Source organism: Ictalurus punctatus, chromosome 10 (genome assembly GCF_001660625.3).
Source record: "Ictalurus punctatus breed USDA103 chromosome 10, Coco_2.0, whole genome shotgun sequence".
NCBI lineage: Eukaryota > Metazoa > Chordata > Actinopteri > Siluriformes > Ictaluridae > Ictalurus > Ictalurus punctatus.
In genome coordinates, this window is record NC_030425.2 from 320,945 (window position 1) to 340,397 (window position 19,453).

General features: G+C 44.8%; 1 protein-coding gene across 1 annotated transcript in view; it reads left to right on the top strand.

The window, feature by feature from the left end:
* Nucleotides 1–2,176: 2,176 nt before the first annotated feature.
* The window catches only part of LOC108270850 (NACHT, LRR and PYD domains-containing protein 12), a 94,659-nt gene continuing 77,382 nt past the window's right edge, over nt 2,177–19,453 (top strand). Inside the window, 2 exon segments of the mRNA XM_053683354.1 lie at nt 2,177–2,409; nt 2,569–2,690. Coding sequence (XP_053539329.1) covers nt 2,638–2,690 — 53 coding nt within the window. The 5' untranslated portion in view covers nt 2,177–2,409; nt 2,569–2,637.

The following is a 19,453-nucleotide window of genomic DNA, read 5'->3' on the forward strand; positions in this document are numbered from 1 at the left end:
GCTAATATCAGTTAATTTATAGTAATAACAGTTTAAATGATTGAATTAAAAGTTGACACCCATACGGTTGTGCATTGTCTGTATTATAGTCTGAATAATGTTGTAATGTGTATAAAATCTAGATAAAGGACTGCATATCAGCACTGCTAGGGTTGTACGTCACATTTTGGTTTGATACGTGGTACTGACCTTACCAAATGACAGTCACAGGTTACTTTGAAGAAAACCAAAATTGAGTTAAATATTTCTTAAGAATTATAATTTTTAAGACTTAGTAAGACCAAACAAGAAAAACCCAGTGTCCTTATTAAATGTTAAATTAAGAATTTCACCCATCATCCATGCCACGCCATCCCAGAACTTTGTAATGATTGGATAATGCCAACGTGTGAGTAATTTACATATGTGTATGCAAGTGTTTCATATATGAACGCATAAGTAAAGTTTGATTTAATCCCTAATTGGCGCCTCATAATAAAATGCTTAAAAACAGAATACTGATTCTGGGAAGTTGTAGTTCCCTAGTTTGGCCACACGAGCTCCAAGCTCCATCGAGCACAACACACAACGATTGTATATATTAAGACTAAGACACATTGTAAATGAGATGAGGTAATGATCTGAGATAAGAACAGGGGTAATGTGACTATATTTTCTCTATTTAATCTGAATATTACTATCAAGTCACACTCCCACTGCCTGACTACATCTTACCTTCTTGTGGCTCTCACACCCTGCAGAACTGGCATACTCCAGCTGAATTTCTAATGGGAGCTGTTTCTCCACCCAATTCACACTTTGAAAGTTCCCATTATGCCTTTCTGTCATCAGCACAAGGCCTCAGTGCTCCAACGATGAAGCACGAGGTCATGCTGTGGCAGATGTTTGATGCTGTTTCTGCTGCTGTGTGTTTGAGTGTTTTTCAGGAATCACAGAATGCACCTCAGTCCTGTGACTGTGATGGAGAAACAGATGTTTGCTGCTGGTGTCACTGGCATCACCTCAACTGGCCTGATGGAAGACTGCTGGATCGTTTCTTTATTTTCGCCAGCAGCAGAATTGTTTGATTTGGTGTCAGAGCCGCTGTTGGTCCTGTTTGACTTTACAGCATACAGCTGTGTAAGAGAAACGATTTATAATCGCACTATCTGGTGTCACCCAGATGAGGATGGGTTCCCTTTTGAGTCTGGTTCCTCTTGAGGTTTCTTCTTCCTGTAGTCTCAGGGAGTTTTTCCACACCACCGTCACCTCTGGTTTACTCATTAGGGATCTAAATCTACAAACTGCTGCTGCCAGAATGAAAGAAATGGGCTTTACAGAATTCTGACGTCGGACGTCACTACAGTCTTAAGCACAACTCAGACAAAGGTATATGTGTGTATATAAATTTAAAATTTTGCTGGTATAGTCACATGGTATAGTCACATACAATCCTTTATTTTTTCCTTCATTTTTCAGAAAATGAGCAATAACAATGAATTTAATACTACTGAGATATATAAATAAAAAAAATATCAGATTATGGGTCAATGCCAGACAGGGAAAAGGCTTCACAAAGTAAATTCACTAAATGGAAATATGTTGGTTGAAGTGTTGAAAGTGGGCGGGGCATGAACTTACACAGGTGCAGTAATCAGGCTTTAGATTAGTTTGTTTATTGTCTTAATGTCTGATAAAAGAGAAAATACACGAAAAACCAGAAATGTGGCAATAAGCTGACAACACAACAGAAATAGTTTAAAATGTAAATGTTTCAGAGACACATGTGGAAAAAAAGAAGAGCTAACAAGTTGAGTAAGAGTTATTCATCTGAGCAATGTGATCCTATCAGCCTCCATCATCACTTATATTTTAAATTATTTATTCACATACAAACTACGTACACACTAATCCTCACTAAGATCAGGATTCTTTTTCAGATTTAGATAAAACCAGAAAAAAATGTTATTTGACTGTAAAAATTCTCTGTATTGTTTTCAGATTTTTGTACAGACAATTGTACTTTATTGAGCTGATCAAAGACTGCCAATAAATCTGCAAAATAAATCCTGTTTATAAAACTAGTAAAAGGTAAGGAGCTCGCGTTGTATTTTACTTAAGTGGTTTCTTTTCGACCAGCTTCATCTTGGCTTTTGCTCCATGGATCAGAGTGCTGTCTGATAACAATACATATGTTTTTTTTTTTTTTTTTTGTGTGTGTGTGTGTGTGTGTGTGTGTGTGTGTGTGTGTGTGTGTGTGTGTGTGTGTGTGTGTGTGTGTGTGTGTGTGTGTGTGTGTTTATTACCTGTCCACAATTACTGCCCTTTGCCCTCTGCACAATAAAAAGGTAGAAGGTGCTCGTGCAGGTGAAACTCAGCGTCTGCATTTTGTGTCGAGAGAAAATACACCATTTCAGGAGTAAAAACACAGTGAGTATCTACATCTAAAGCTATAATATATAAACACACTGAATGTACACTAGATACAGAAGAGTTTTGTGGGTTTGTACTGAAGTTTGAATGTACATAGGTTGTTTTATGACTTGCTACCGTGACTATTTCCTGTAAGTGAACTCTGTGCTGATACAGGGTTTGATTTAACACACCGATGTTGGAGTGAAGTAAACGTGTATCCTGCTGTAATCTGGAAAAGGAGACATGACCTCCAACATGAGTGTGTCTGGAAAACAAGACTTAAAGAAAGACAAGAGGTGAGTTATAATAATAATAATATTTCTTTTTAAAAAAGCAGCTTCTCAAGGCACTTTACACAATAAGAAAATATCAAGAAAAAAAAACAACTGTGACTTGAAAACAAAATAGTTAAAGCCATTAAAAAAAAAGCTAACCTAAAAAAATGGGGGTTTAGGTTAGATTAAAAAATGCTTAAATTCTGTGCATCTCTAATATGAGCAGGGAGTGCATTCCAGAGTCTAGGAGCATAGGATGAGAAAGCCCTGTCCTCTACAGATCACAGCCGTGTCTGTAAACCAGCTCGAGAGAAGCGCAAATGATGCTTGGGAGTATATAAAGTTAAAAGCGCAGACAGATACTGAGGGGCCAGACCATGGAGTGCCTTAAGGCGAAACTTGAACGGGAGCCAGTGCAAGGACTTCAGTATTGGAGTGATGTGTTCATTTCTCCGGACACCAGTCAGGATCCTAGCAGCAGAATTTTGCACACATTGCAACTTATTTAGTGTGGTTTTAGGAACCCCAGCAAGAAGTGCATTGCAGTAATCAATACAAGAAAAACAAAAGTGTTGATAAGCCTTTCAGTCACTGGAGAAGATAGCATAGGGAGAAGTGTAGCGATATTTCTGAGATGAAAAAAGTAATTCTTGACAGTAGATTGCACATGTGGGTCAAAAGACAAATGCAAATCAAATATGGCTCATAGATTTTTTAATTTAGATTGGAACTCCAAAACAGAGCCGTTTACCTTCAACATTAGTGAACCAGCTTTATGAAGCAGATGAGAAGAGCCAATAAGCAAAACCTCAGTCTTATGACTAGTAAGACACAAAAGGTTTTGTGTCATCCATGTTTTTTATCTCAGAAATACAATGTGAGAGAAAAGAAACATCCAAATTTTGACCAAGCTTAAAGTGAATATAAATCTGAGTATCGTCTGCATAGACGTGATAATTAAGCCTGAGTGATCTTAAGAGCAATCCAAGAGAATATATGTAAATACTAAAAAGTAAGTGACATAAAATTGATCCCTGGGGGACACCAGTAGGAACAGAGCCTGTTAACCAGTCATAAAAACAAACTGGCGGCGATCAGAGAGATAAGATCTAAACCAGGTCTTAACAGTCTCAGAAACACCAATGACAGTTCTATGTCGGTTGAGTAACAGGTTGTGATTGAGAGTCAAAAGCAGCATTAAGATCAAGAAGGATAAGGATGGAAAGAGAACTAGAATCTGAGGCTATTAACAGATTATTCGTGACCTTGACCAAAGCTGTCTCTGTACTGTGAAGTTTATGAAAATCAGACTGAAGGGGCTCAAAAAGATTATCAACAGTAAGGTGATTGTGAAGTTACAACGCCACAACACATTCTAAAATTTTTGCCAAAAAGGGAAGGTTTGATATGGGATGATAATTATTTAAATTGTCCAAATCAACATGTGTAGCGTGAATTAGGTTATAAACATTGTCAGTTTTAAGATAAGATAACATTTATTGATCCCACACTGGGGAAATTCCCTTGTTACAGCAGCTCAATTACACAAAAAACAGATAGGAAAGAATACACATTAAATAGGAATAGAATTGAAATAAAGTATCTAAAAATATATATATACACACAATAGGAATAGAAAAATAAGAATTAGAGAAGTAAAAAAATAATAATAATGGTAATATGTACACCTCAATGTATGTACAGATGAATACAAATTTGAATATATACAGATGTGTAACACCTTGGTTATATACATGAGTGAATAAATTGATTATTGCACAGTTAACAATAGAGGGGTGAGCAACAATAAACAATAATGTGTGAGTTGATGATGCAAAAAAAAAAAAGAACTGAAAAAAATTAAGAAACTTATTACATACCTGATTTGAAACAGGCAAAGTGATGCCAAGATCAACTTTGAGGAGTTTGTTTATAGTACAGAAGAGATGCCTGGGATTGCTTTGATTATTCTCAATAATCTGAGAAAACTAGGCAAATCTTGTAGACTCTATTGCAGCTCTATATTCCCCCAATCTGCCTTTCCAAGCTTGAGAAAATACACTCAAGCCAGAATCACGCCACTTGCGCTTCATTTTATGACAAGCTACCTTCATAGAGCGCAGGTTGTCATTATACTAAGGAGCACAACAAGCAACAGTCAAATTGCGTGACTTCAAGGGAGCAAAGGAGTCCAGATTAGAGGCGAGAACATTATTCAACTGTAAAATCTTATCTTCAAGAGGAGCTGATGAGAATCCAAGAAGAGAGGGAAGGACAGAGTCTGCAAAATATGTTGGGTTATTTGATTTCCATTTACGAAAATTAACAATGCATGAAGACGGTGTACAATGAAGAGGAATTTCCAGATTTAAAAAAAGATTGCCAAATGGTCAGAAAGACAGCTGAGACATTTGCAATCACAAGGTCTAGAGTATGACCTTTGCTGTGTGTTGGGCCACTAATTAACTGTGTAAGATTAAAACAATCCAGTAAAAATAAAAAGTCCTTTATCATCACACAGTCATTTTGGTCAACGTGTATGTTAAAATCTCCCAAAATAAGGATACTCTTGAATTTAAAACACAACATTGACAACACGTCAGCAAACTCAGAGAAAAAAACTTTATTTGGCTTTGGTGTCGATAGATGGTAGCGATGACAGTTGCTTTGGAGGCAGAGAGACTCAACACAAGGCTTTCAAATGATGTAAACTGTGGTGCACACACAGTACTGATGTCAAGTTGCAGTTTGTGTACTACAATGATTCGCCCACCTCTGCCAGTGAGTCACGGGAGATCAAACAGCCCATAGCCCTCTGGAGTAAGCTGACCATGTTGACCTTGGACTGGGACCCCGAGTCACCTCGCTGACAGATCTGGAGCCGAGACCTCCTGCAGCGGGGGCGGGGGAAATTGTGCAGAGGGCGCCATGGCGCATGGCCCAGCTTGTGGGAACAGCACTCTTTGCTCCAGTAAGCAATCGATCTGATCTAGGCATTTGTCTATCATGTTACTCTGTTCATAGAAAGATCGACGCCACTCCGCAAACGAGGCAGCCCCGGTGGCTTCCATATTATCTGCTGCTTCTGCGTTATGGGTGCAGTATTCTGTTATGAAACGGACGTGGAAGCGGAAAGCAAGTGCAGATGACAGTCTTTATTCATACAAAGTCAGTGAACATAAAACGCGGTCTAACACATGAAGCGTGACTCGAGGACAAAACAGGAAACTTGAGTCAAGGCATGAAATAAACTGGACAGGAACACATGACCACTTAGTATCAAGGTAGTTAGCACAAACATAACCATAGACTTGTTTAGTGAAACGCATATACAATACTCAGACTTTGTTGGCTGGTTAACGTAAATAACACTGCACGATGTGCGCAGCAACACAAGGGGTTTAAATAACAAATGCAATCAAACATGAACTCAGGCATCTGGAGACAATCGAAATACACCCTTGCACCTCCGCCAATAACTAAACGGGGGAACAGGACCCAAAACAAGTGCACATGTCCATCGTAAACAAAATTTACAACACTTGCAGCGCGTGCATTTGCCATCTGCAGGAGAGATCGTGACAGAGTAGAATGAGTCAAAATCTATTGTATGACCGAAAAGTGCAATTTAATTATAATTTTAATCGAAATCAGCAGGAGCCTCCAACTTCACGTCTTACTCCATTGGTAGCTCAGTAGAGGCCCCTTTTTTTCTTTTCTTTACATTTTTTAAATACCAGAAAGAAAAACTTGAAGATAAGAGGATATACAATAGCTGAAAATGGGTTTTAAGGGCAGTCCAAATGTGAAAAATTGATTCTAAAGGGATTTAAAAATGAGTAGAGTTTTTTTTTTCCAGTTTCATTTTTATTGAACGTTTCTGCTGAACATTTCTGCTGAACTAAACATTTCTGCTGGACATTTCTGCTGAACATTTTTTCTGAACATTTCTGCTGGACATTTCTGCTGAACTAAACATTTCTACTGAACTAAACATTTCTGCTGGACATTTCTACTGAACATTTTTTCTGAACATTTCTGCGGAACATTTCTGCTGAACATTTCTGCTGAACACGTCTACCAAACATTTCTGCTGAACATCACCTTTTTTCTTCTCTCCTCCCCTCCCTTTCCCAAATATCCCATTGAGAAGAAAAAAACAAAACAAATTGAGCAACACACAGCAGTAAACATTCACAGGTTTTTTTTCTTTTTATACTAACAAAAGAAGACAAAATTAAAAGTAACCCCCCCCCTCTCCCAGCTCATCATGGCTATCCAATAACTATCGCTGGTTATATATATATTGTAAGACCCAACAACAGGCACAAAAATTTAAGTGGGAAGTGTCTGTAACTCCATAAAGTATACAATAAAGGGATGCCATTTATAAAAAAAAAAAAAACTTGTCCGTACAACCCTTCATCGTATACCTTATTTTCTCAAGTTTTAGAAAAAAACATCACGTCCTTTAGCCACTAAGAGATAGATGGGTATTTAGCAGACTTCCAATGGAACAGTAGGAAACATCTTGCTATAAGGGATGTACAAGCAATAACATCTTTTTTTATCGAGCTCAATGGAACTGTGTCACGAATCATGACGGAGCAGAGATAGGACGGATGCAAGTGCAGGATGAACAGTTGTTTATTTGAAAGACAGACAGGCAGACAAATACAAAACGTGATCCAAAATGTAATACATAAACATGCAAGAGGTCAGGCGATTGGCAAACAGGCATACACGGGGCAAGGCAGGAATCTAGGTCGTGGTCACGGAAAACAGGGTTGATAAACAAAACAAGAAACGAACTATGACGAGGGACTGGAAGCGGATAATCCAGCGCGAACTAACTCTAAACATGGACCGTGATTATGACTATGACTATGACATGAGCTAAACTAACTCTAAACATTTAATCTTCCACATTGTGTGCTGGGAGGCGCGTGGTATATATGCGGACATGATCAGCGTCTAAACCGCTAGCAGCTGAGAGCAATTCAGACCCACGTGAAATCCCAGCCAATGACAGAACAGGGAGGAGACAGAAACAAACAAAACACACGTGTCCAGATGTCATTACAGTCAACAACGGAAAAGCAGGTGCTCGCGCATTCGCGCTTAGAGCACGCTGCTTCAAGGGGGAATCATGACAGAATCCCCCCCCCCCCAAAGGCACTCCTCCCGGAGTGCCATGAGTCATCCCACTTCATTGGCGGCCCCGGCCCCCTGGGCTGAATGTCCCAAGCAGAGCCAGGAAACGGCCCGGTGTTCTTGGCGGCGTAGGGAAGCGGAGCGACGACCCTGGTTGAACAGAGAGGCTGAGCGACATCCTCAGCTGAACAGGGAAACAGAGCACTGTACTCAGCAGAGCAGGGAAGCAGGGCGACGTCCTCGTCTGAGCATGAAGCTAGAGCGACGTCCTCGTCGGAGCATGAAAGCGGAGCGTGAAAGCGGAGCGTCGTCCGCAGCCGGGCAGGCAGGCTGAGCGACGTTCTCGGCGGAGTATGAAGGCAGAACGACGTCCCCAGTAAGGCCAGGGAGAGGAGCGTGGGTCTCCGTGCGGCCAGGGAGAGGAGCGTGGGTCTCCATGTGGCCAGGGAGAGGAGCGTGGGTCTCCTTGAAGCAGAAGGGGGGAACGATGTTTGCCATGGAGCAGGAAGGCTGAGCGATGACCTCAGCTGAACAGGAAGACTGAGCGACGTCCACAGCTGAACAGGGAGGCTGAGCAACGCCCACAGCTGAACAGGGGGCTGAGCGACGTCCACAGCTAAGCAAGGTGGCAGAGAGACGACCTCAGCTGAACAGGGAGGCTGAGCGACGTCCACAGCTGAACAGGGAGGCTGAGCGACGTCCACAGCTGAACAGGGAGGCTGAGCGACGTCCACAGCTGAACAGGGAGGCTGAGCGACGTCCACAGCTGAACAGGGAGGCTGAGCGACGCCCACAGCTGAACAGGGGGCTGAGCGACACCCACAGCTGAACAGGGGGGCTGAGCGAAGCCCACAGCTGAACAGGGGGGCTGAGCGACGCCCACAGCTGAACAGGGGGGCTGAGCGACGCCCACAGCTGAACAGGGGGGCTGAGCGACGCCCACAGCTGAACAGGGGGGCTGAGCGACGCCCACAGCTGAACAGGGGGGCTGAGGCTCTGAGGTCACCAGGTGAACCTTGGGCATGGGTGGAGCTTGGGTGGCCGTGTCAGCAGACTGTGGCGTGAGCAGAACTTGGGTGGCCGTGTCAGCAGACTGGCGTGAGCAGAGCTTGGGTGGCCGTGTCAGCAGACTGTGGCGTGAGCAGAACTTGGGTGGCCGTGTCAGCAGACTGGCGTGAGCAGAGCTTGGCGGGGCGTGTCAGCAGACTGTGGCGTGAGCAGAGCTTGGCGGGGCGTGTCAGCAGACTGTGGCGTGAGCAGAGCTTGGCGGGGCGTGTCAGCAGACTGTGGCGTGAGCAGAGCTTGGCGGGGCGTGTCAGCAGACTGTGGCGTGAGCAGAGCTTGGCGGGGCGTGTCAGCAGACTGGGGCGTGAGCAGAGCTTGGCGGGGCGTGTCAGCAAACTGGGGCGTGAGCAGAGCTTGCCGGTGCGTGTCAGCAGACTGGGGCGTGAGCAGAACTTGCCGGTGCGTGTCAGCAGACTGGGGCGTGAGCAGAGCTTTGTCAACTGGATCAGCACGCTTGAACGTGAGCTCAGGGACGTGAGACTTGGATTGGACTTCAGAGCCTGGAGGCTTGGCTTGGACTTCAGAGCCTGGAGGCTTGGCTTGGGCTTCAGAGCCTGGAGGATTGACTTGGGCTTGGACCTCAGGGACTTGAGACTGGACTTGGACCTCAGGGACTTGAGACTGGACTTGGACCTCAGGGACTTGAGACTGGACTTGGACCTCAGGGACTTGAGACTGGACTTGGACCTCAGGGACTTGAGACTGGACTTGGACCTCAGGGACTTGAGACTGGACTTGCACCTCAGGGACTTGAGACTGGACTTGCACCTCAGGGACTTGAGACTGGACTTGCACCTCAGGGACTTGAGACTGGACTTGCACCTCAGGGACTTGAGACTGGACTTGCACCTCAGGGACTTGGGACTTGACTTGGACTTGGACCTCATGGTTGAGCTCTGGTGCTATGACCTCCGACGGGCGCTCCGAGGTCACCCTGTTGATCCCGGGCTGGGTCTCTGCACAGGCTCTCCGGTGGAGTTTCTTATGCTCCCGCCAGCTGCTCTTGAAGCATTCCTGAGAGCAGAAGAAAGCTTCCTGGAGGCCCAGCTTCTTGCAGGTGGGACATTGAAGCTGAGTGTCTCTCCCGCAGCCCTCAGTCATACATCTCGGAGATTTCTCCCCCGCGTTGGCCGGAAACTGAAGTGGCTCGCTGGTTACTACCCTGTCCATCTCCTCATAATAGAGGTTGAATGGTGGGTCCACCTGGGGCTGTCCATTGACTCTCCACCCTAGTAAATCGAGACCACGAAGTTGTCCAGGCTGTGAAAATGCCTCCATAAACAGCTCTGCAAACTGAGTGACATCATGGAGGGCTGGCGACCCAGCACTCACCAGCTGCTCCGCCCAGTCACGGGCCGGACCGCAAAACCTGGACACCAGAAACCCGATCCACTCTCTTTTAGTAGGCTTGGGAAACGCCAAGCTGCAGAAATACACCTGGCAGCTGAAGAGGAACTCCAGCGGGTAGCTCCCCAATCCCGCTGTCTCTGGTGGCAATTCAACGGCGTACCTTTGGGAAAATTGCACGGACGAAAAATGCGGCCAGTAATCTGAGCGTTCCCTGATGAGGTATTGTCCTACTACTTCCCTGGTTTCTGTGGCGTGACTTCTCTCTCGTCCTCGTGCTGCATCCATGTTGAGGTGGAAGATTCTGTCACGAATCGTGACGGAGCAGAGATAGGACGGATGCAAGTGCAGGATGAACAGTTGTTTATTTGAAAGACAGACAGGCAGACAAATCCAAAACGTGATCCAAAACATAATCCATAAACATGCAAGAGGTCAGGCGATTGGCAAACAGGCATACACGGGGCAAGGCAGGAATCTAGGTCGTGGTCACGGAAAACAGGGTTGATAAACAAAACAAGAAACGAACTATGACGAGGGACTGGAAGCGGATAATCCAGCGCGAACTAACTCTAAACATGGACCGTGACTATGACTATGACTATGATACGAGCTAAACTAACTCTAAACATTTAATCTTCCGCGTTGTGTGCTGGGAGGCGCGCGGTATATATGCGGACATGATCAGCGTCTAAACCACTAGCAGCTGAGAGCAATTCAGACCCACGTGAAATCCCAGCCAATGACAGAACAGGGAGGAGACAGAAACAAACAAAACACAGGTGTCCAGATGTCATTACAGTCAACAACGGAAAAGCAGGTGCTCGCGCATTCGCACTTAGAGCACGCTGCTTCAAGGGGGATTCGTGACAAACTGAGTCATCAGGAATCCCAAATACAGCAATCAATGGGCAAGGCTTTAAATCTACCCTAAGAATAGTGGACATGATGGTAAAAAAAACCAGACCAAAGAGAACCAAGGAGAACCATGGCATTTATCACACTTGTCCTCTACGTCCGGATACATCACAGAAAGTCTAGACTTGGACAGATGGACTCTGTTTAAAACTCTGTTTTGAACTGTATAAGTTCAAGACAAGCACAAGAAGTGGTAGACTGTACCCTCCCTATAGCACGTTCCCAACACTCCTCACTTATCTGTACTCCTAATTCCAATTCCCACGTATTCCTAATTTTGTTACTCAACTCACTACCTAGCGCCAGAATAAAATCATAAATCCTAGAAATCATTCCTCTCTGATGTGGACAGTTTGAAAACAAGCTTTCCCAAGCCTGTTCAGGAGGCGCAGAGGGGAAATCAGGAAAACATCTAGAAACGAAATTCTGAATTTGAAAATACCGAAAGAAATGCGTCACAGGGAGGTCATAAGTGGATGCCAGATTGGTGTTGTGGATAAAAAATGTCATAAAATAAACATAAGGGAGAAGAAGGAAAAAACGGGCACCTAGACACATAGAAGCGGGATTAGGCGGACATTGACAGATTGGAATTACGAGCAATTTAAGAGCAGTAATAGTCAAAAAAAGTCAAAAAGAAGTGTACGAGCTGAGGAGTGCTAAAAACACACACACACACACACACACACACACACACTTGTACAGTCAAGGGTGGGCAAGTAGACACAACATACATACACACACACATTCTCTCTTCCTCATACACACACATGAATAACTTTAATAATATCTTATAGTAATAGAGAAACTCTATAAAAAAACAGAATAGTAGGATATGCAGGACAGTAGAACTGTAATGATATTAAGAAGTTGGAAGTACAGTAAACTGCTTTTCAAGTAGTATAAATATATATAAACTAAGAAATGTAGTGCAAATATGAAAATAAATTATAAACGAGAAATACAGGAAAAAAAGGAAAATATAACTTACTCATGATTCAGATGGTGAAGATTCTCGTCTCGCAAGGAAAGCCTTAATTTTTAGAGAACCATGAAGAAAGCCAGTTATAAGGGTGGCTGGGTCAAACTGCCCCCCCCCCACCTCGAGATAACGATAAGACCAAGGTCCCTCCTGGTTGTTTAGTCGTCTTGCTTACGTCATAGGGAATTGAGAATCCTGGTTTCTGACTACCTAGGTAAATGAAAGTCCTGGTTTTTGACAACCTAGGTAAATGAGAATCCTGGTTTTTGACAACCTAGGTAACTAGAAACTCTGGGTTTTTGTTTCCTGGGTTGTTGGAAATGCCTGGGTTCTGATTTTATGTGTAAATTAAAACCCCTGGTTTCAATTCTATGGGTAAGTGAAATAGGCCTTTTCTGGAAACCTATGGGTTATCTAGTGTGTAAATACAGTATAAATACTGGAGCTTAAGCTCAGGGTAGAGGGATCACTTCTGAGAATTCTCATTGGTGTGGATCTCGTGTGGTGGAATGAAACAATAAAGCTGGACCCTTGCTTCTTCTCACTCACGGCTGGTGTATTTTTTCTATCTCCAACTGGTCTCAGAGGTAGATGTGAGTATTGGCTTCTAAGTTGAATTTTAAATGTTTTTGGGTAATAGGCTAAATTCGAGCCAACATTTGGCACCCCAGATGGGACTGGGCTAAGATCTATATGTCTGGAATCTCTCCCGTGGGACTTCGCTCTCTAAGCAACAGACAGGCCGTATAGGAAAAGGCATTGCAGACGCCTGTTATTTCAAAGCTCTGTTTTAGTGGTCTGTTGTTACGACTGAAAAGCCCCGGGGTGGGAAGAAAGACTAAGTGGTCTCCAAAAGAACCTGGAGTGAGTGAGAAGAGGTAAGAGAAGTGTAGATTGTAGAATGTACTTTTTATAATTGTAATAAAGAAATGGTATATGTGTTGTGTGAGTGAAAGTCCTGCAATACCGCTGGAGGAAGGGAAAAAAGGTAGAAAAAAAGAGTAGAGAAATAGAGAAGTACTCCAGGGCTGGATAGAAAGCAGGTGGAAAATGAGGCCTCAGACCCCAGATACTGGCTACTAGACTAGACTAGCAGTCTAGTGGCGGCTGCATTGGTGGGGACCCCTAATACCGCTGGAAAAGGATTAGATAAAAGATAGATAGATTAGATTCCAGGGCTGGATAGAGAGGGGAATAAATCCTGGGCCCAGGTCCGGGTCGTGCAATACAGCATGCCCGGTGTATGAATGGAATATGTACTAACAAATGTGTGTGCTTAAAATATATGTGCTTAGAATATGAGTGTGGTGTGAGAGCGTGTAAGTTTTGGAGACAGGGAAAAAGTATTTATTAGTGCTCTGAACAAGAGCTCCATACATTTGACGCTTGATAAGATTTAGGGAAAAAGAAAAAAAAAAAGGGAGATAATAATAATTTTTTTGAAAAAGTTGTATTTAATTTATGTGACTGTAAGCTTCATACATACGGAGCTGGTGTGAAGGCGTTTTATATTCTGAGACCACAATGGTGTGTATGTAATAACTAAATATGTGTAAGAGAGTGTGTGACACAATGTGTATATGAGTGTGCCGATGTTGTTGATAGAAAGGGGTGTATGTGTGTGTTCCTATCTGTTCTTATCTGCGCAAGCAGGCCTGTCTTCTGTGTGGAAAGGAAAAAAGGAAAAGAAGAAAACTGTGTGTGTGTGTGTGCACTTCAGATTGAGCTGACTAATATAGAACAGTGTGAGATTTTTGTTTTAAATTTGTTTTAATGTTTTGAATCTGATATGGACTTTCTGTGAGTCGGGTGTGACTGTGTGTATTATAACTTTATTGGTATCAATAACTGCTGTTTTAAAAATTGGAGGAGCATGCAAGAATTGTAAACAAAAAAAAACCAAAACATTTTTTTAAAAAATATTTTAGGCATCTGTCAGACTGCCCATTGGGTGAATAAGAACTTCCAGACCAGTAATATATAACAAAATTGTTGAGAAATCAGGGAGTCAGTCCATTGGGACCTTTTCATTTATATTCCATAAATTATGAAGGTGTTGTTCAGTTAAATGACAAATAATAATACAATTTAATTTTTGTTTAATTACCCAAAATTGGGTAATGTTGAATAGGTAAATATTATGTCTAAGAATATTGTAAACATGTAAGAATTGTCTGTTGTGTGAGGCTGTGTGAATTACCTAAAGCTAAACTTAAAACTTATAAGAGAAATTGAATCATTTAACTTAATTAATTAATCATCATAAGTAAATTGAATGTATGTACTCTGAGTGTATGTGAGTCCCTAGGGAGGCTGGCTGGGCCAAGTACCGACGGAAGGGAAAAGCGGGCATAAATCGGTACGAGATAGGCTAAGCAGGCGGGAACAACGGACAAGGTAGGAGGAAAACATTTGGCTGTGAGGCATAACTTAGTGGATTTAGGGGGTGTGTGCGACCGACTCTAAGGGCTGAGAGGTGTGAGACACGACCAGAGTTATGGCTGAATGTAAGAAAAAGATGAGCCCGATAGAGAGGGTGATAATCAAACACTGTACAGATGAGAAGGACATTAGACATTATTGTAAAAAATGGAGTGAGAAGACAAGTGGTGAGTGGAAATGGCCCGAGGAAGGTACTTTTGATGAACAGCTATGCCAGATAATGAAAGAGAGATTAGTTGTATGGAATGAACAGAAAAAAGGCTTGAGAGTGAGGGAGAAATGTGTGAAGACATAGAAGATAGTGGACTGGTTTGTGGAGGCAGGGAAAGAAGAGAAGGAGAAGGATAGGCGGCAGAGAGAACGAGCAGAGGCGGTGATACGGAAGAAAGAAGAAAGGGAAGCAAGCCTAGGAAAAAAGATTAAAGAAGCCATTCAGGAGGAATTGGCCGAGGCCCCGCCCTCATATAATCCTCAGTACCGCCCTCCAGTGAGACCTGTCGGAAGTGCCCCACCCGCCGGGCTCTACATGATGCAAGACCTGGAAGACAGAGAAGATGAATGGAAGGAAACTAAGGTGGACATACAGTGAACATTCACCGGATACCAAAGAATGAGGCATCGCACACGGGAGGATGGAGGACCTATCAAAATGGAAGAAGGAGCTGCCGAATACGAGGATAGAACCCTGGTCGAGAGCGAAAGCCCACGGCTGGACCTCCCACAGGTAGGCAACAAGGAGAGGGACAGGGAACTACAGGAGTATATGAAAAACTGGACCCGCACTCCGGGGTGGCCGGAGCACAGGGTGATTCCCCCCAGCACTAGCACCCCGAGGCCAGGGTCACGGCCGATGGTGCACAAGCAAAAAGACAAGGAACTGGAGGAAATACAGGAGCAGGAGGGGCATGGGACCAGGGGCAATCAAGAAAGTCGTCGGAGCGAGAGAGGGCACGAGGGTGGAAACGGAGCACGAGGGGCTCCACATACCAAAGGAGGAGGAAAAAGTGAGCCGAGAGACAATGTGGGGCGGATGGTCCGTATAGAGGGGGATGTGGTGCTCTCCCCATATGCTGTCGAGGAGGATAAGGAATTGGAGGGCAGGATTCGACGGCTAGAGGACGGGATATCATACGGCGTGGGTAAAATGGATGAATTGAAGAATCTCGCAGGTCAAGCGTTCCAAATGGCGACTGCTGTGAAGAATAAGTATGCGCACAAGCCGCGTTTGGGAGAGTCAAAATCACAGAGGTCGAGAAGAGCACTGAACCAGTCAGCAGGAAAACATGTGAAAAGCCTGAGTAAGGCCTCAAAAGTCCTAATATATCACCAGCAGAAGAAGAAGCAAGTAAGTTCAGACATGGAACTGGACGAACAAGTGGGGACTGAGAACGAGGGGACTGAAACAGACAATGAAGGAAAAGTTGAACAAGACGTCAGTGAGGAGGAGGACTTGGAGGATTTGAAGTTTAGAGGAGCTAGAACACTAGGGAACAGGGAAAGCCTGAGGCCCCCAGTGAGATTCGAACCTGGTGTCACAGCGTGCTTGGCGCATGCCCGCTCCCAGTCGGAGCCCAGCCTTACTCAGATGATGCCCCTCATGGTTAAAGGAAAAGCCCTACATTACGCACCCTGGAGTTTCATGGACCTAACGGGCCTGATCCAATGATTACCCAACATGTGTGAAGGGGGGCAGAAATGGATTACACAGTTTGAGGAAAAAACATCAGGACAGCACCTGGCGATAGGCGATATCAAAGCCATTCTCTGCCAAACAGTGGGCAAGGGACGGGCTGAAGAAATTTTCGATGGGGCAGAACACAGGGATTTGATAGACGACCCCAAGGCTGATGCCATCCCGTTTGGCCTATACCGACAAGAAATATGGGATGCTGTGAGGAGTATGTATCCGGCTAAGATGGACCCTGGGAAGCTTGAAAATATAAAACTGAAAGACGAAGAAAACGTGATAACCTTCATACAAAAGTTTCAAGATAAATGGAGGGATGAAACGGGTGCCAAATGGGACGATTCAGTGGCAAGTGTGGGACTGTTCAAACTGCTATTGAAGAAGGCTCTCCCTGGGGAGGTACAGAAGAAGTTAGAGGAAGTGGTGGGGCTCAACGCAATGGAATGGGCTTCATTTCTGGCACATGTGACCCATCACGTGGAGCAACACAGGAAGCTGAAAAAAGAAGCTAAAGATGCCACTGAAACCCTAATGAGCCAACTCTATAAAGCACAGCTCGGCGAACTGACCAGGACTAAACAGGAAGAGAAGGAACGGAGGAGGGAGCACATTAAACAAGCGGCAGTGATGGTGCCCCATCCACAAGCGTCAGCCCCAGCACAGGCTGACCCTATGCTGTTGGCCAATGGATACCAGGCCCACCCACAACAGCAAGTCCCACACATAACTACTATGCTGCACCCTGACCAGATGGATTACATATATCATATGAGGGCCCCCATGCACCCGGGAATGCCACCTGCCTGTGGGAGGGGACGAGGATACGGACAGGGTCGAGTTTTGCCAAGACCAGATATGGCAACTGAAGGGTGTTGGGGATGCGGTGATCCTAGCCACTTCAGGAGAAATTGTCCACGTGTCCCACGACCAACTTGGGGAGACCGCGTGGATAGGGCTGAAAGAAGAGGTCAGGTGCTTGGACCGAGAGCGCCGGAGAGCTATGGAATGCCACCTCGGTGTCAACCGCTACCCCCAGTACCCCAAGGTGGCCCCATGTATGGCCCCTATGGGGAGCCGGGACCCAGCCAGAGTTGAGGAGGCCGAGAGAAGCCCGGGGGGGAGCTCATGCAGTCCGTCACCACACTGCATCCAGAACAAGAGCCAACTGTTACAGTGACGATCGGAAACACCTTGCAAGCACCTTTTATGATCGACACTGGAGCTACATATTCAAGTATAGGGAAAGAAGGTTCACAGCTCCCCCTCACCTGTAAGGCTATTCAAACTATGGGGCTTCTCAGGAAAAATACAGACCTTACGATTCACCGAGCCTCAAGAACTATCTCTGGATGGTGTGACAATACAAGCACCACTGTTATATTCGCCAGGAGCGCCTGTTAACTTACTGGGACGTGATGCCCTGTGTAAGTTGGGAGCTCAGATACAGTGCGAAGCGACTGGGATTTGGGTGACGTTCCCCAAATCAATATCCACACAATTCTTACTGTTGCACGAGCCACCTAGCACCGCCCGTAATGTGAGGATGGTATACTGGCTAGAGATGTCCGATCCAGCTAACTCGGAACTCTGGCACAGATACGCAGAATGGAAACCATGGTTACAGTACATGCGGCCCGATTGCACCGAAGTGGAGGCCCCTTTATATTGCACTATTAAAAATGATGACGGTGGACGAGACCAGGAATATGCTCAGCTTTGGGAGGACATGGAACAGGGACAAGTAATGGACATTAAAACCATGGAAATAATAAGCGGCCCACAGGGAGTGGCGGCTATTATAAAGCTCCCAGATAGAATCGCTAACTGGTATCAGCTGGAAGGGACAGCGCCCCATGTCACACTCATGGTCACCAAAGGCCTGAAACGGGAAGAGGTAGAGCCAATGATAGGGCAGGCGAAAGAAGTACAAGAGTGGAAGCCAACTACCAATCCATCCTTGCACAAGTCGCCTGATGGAAAGTTTGTGCGAATCTCAGTAACAGCAGTTGATACCGCCGTGGCCACTAGTGTCTGCATATGCACGAACACGGACCGGAGTGGTTTACAAATGGCAGTTAAGGCAGCAAAAGATCAGGACAATGAGGAAATACTGAAAACTATTCCAGAACAGCTATGGACAAAACATCCGACCGACATAGGGTTGGTTAAATCCGCCGACCTAGCTCAGATTAAGGTAAAAGAGAATGCAAGGTTGCCCTACCAGAAACAGTATCCGTTGTCAGTGCAAGCTAGAGAAGGCATACGGCCCACAATACACGGATTGGTAGAGGCCGGAGTTCTAATCTCCACGCGAAGTCAGTGCAATACCCGCATTTTTCCAGTTACAAAACCTGACTCAGAGATGTGGAGGCTAGTACATGATTTGCGTGCTATTAACCAAATTGTGATACCGGAAACACCAGTAGTGCCAGACCCACACACCCTATTGTCGAACATTCCAGAAGGGACCAAATGGTATACTGTCATAGATTTATGCTCAGCATTTTTTAGCGTGCCACTGCACCCAGACTCACAGCATTTGTTTGCTTTCACATACGAAGGGCAGCAGTACACATACACTAGACTTCCGCAGGGATACTGTGAAAGCCCATCCATATTTAATCAGGTACTGGCTCAAGACCTCTCAGCCCTGGAGTGCCGTAGCACCATCTTGCAATATGTCGATGACCTTTTGATTTGTAGTGCGTCTAAAGAGCAATGCCAGCACGACTCTCTAAAGGTTCTAAGAATGTTGGCCGAAAATGGCCACAAAGTAAGTAAAGAAAAGTTGCAATTTTGTAGACAAAAGGTGGAATACCTAGGTCGTGTGTTAGAGGGAGAAAGCCGTACTATAGCACCAAAGCATGTAGAGGCCATACGCAAGGCCCCACAGCCAACCACCGTGCGACAGATGTTGGCATTTCTAGGAATGGCGGGGTTCAGTCGCCCATGGATATGTGAGTTCACGCTAAGGGTCCAACCATTACGGGATATGATTAAGGCAGCAGACCAATCACAGCCAAATGCCCCCCTCGTCTGGACTCCTGAAGCTCTAGCTGCACTCGCAGATATTAAAATGGCCTTAATGACCGCTCCTGCATTGGCTAACCCAGATTATAGCAAACCTTTTCACCTCTATGTATCCGAAAGAAAGGGGTACGCATCGGCCATCCTAACTCAGCAGCAACA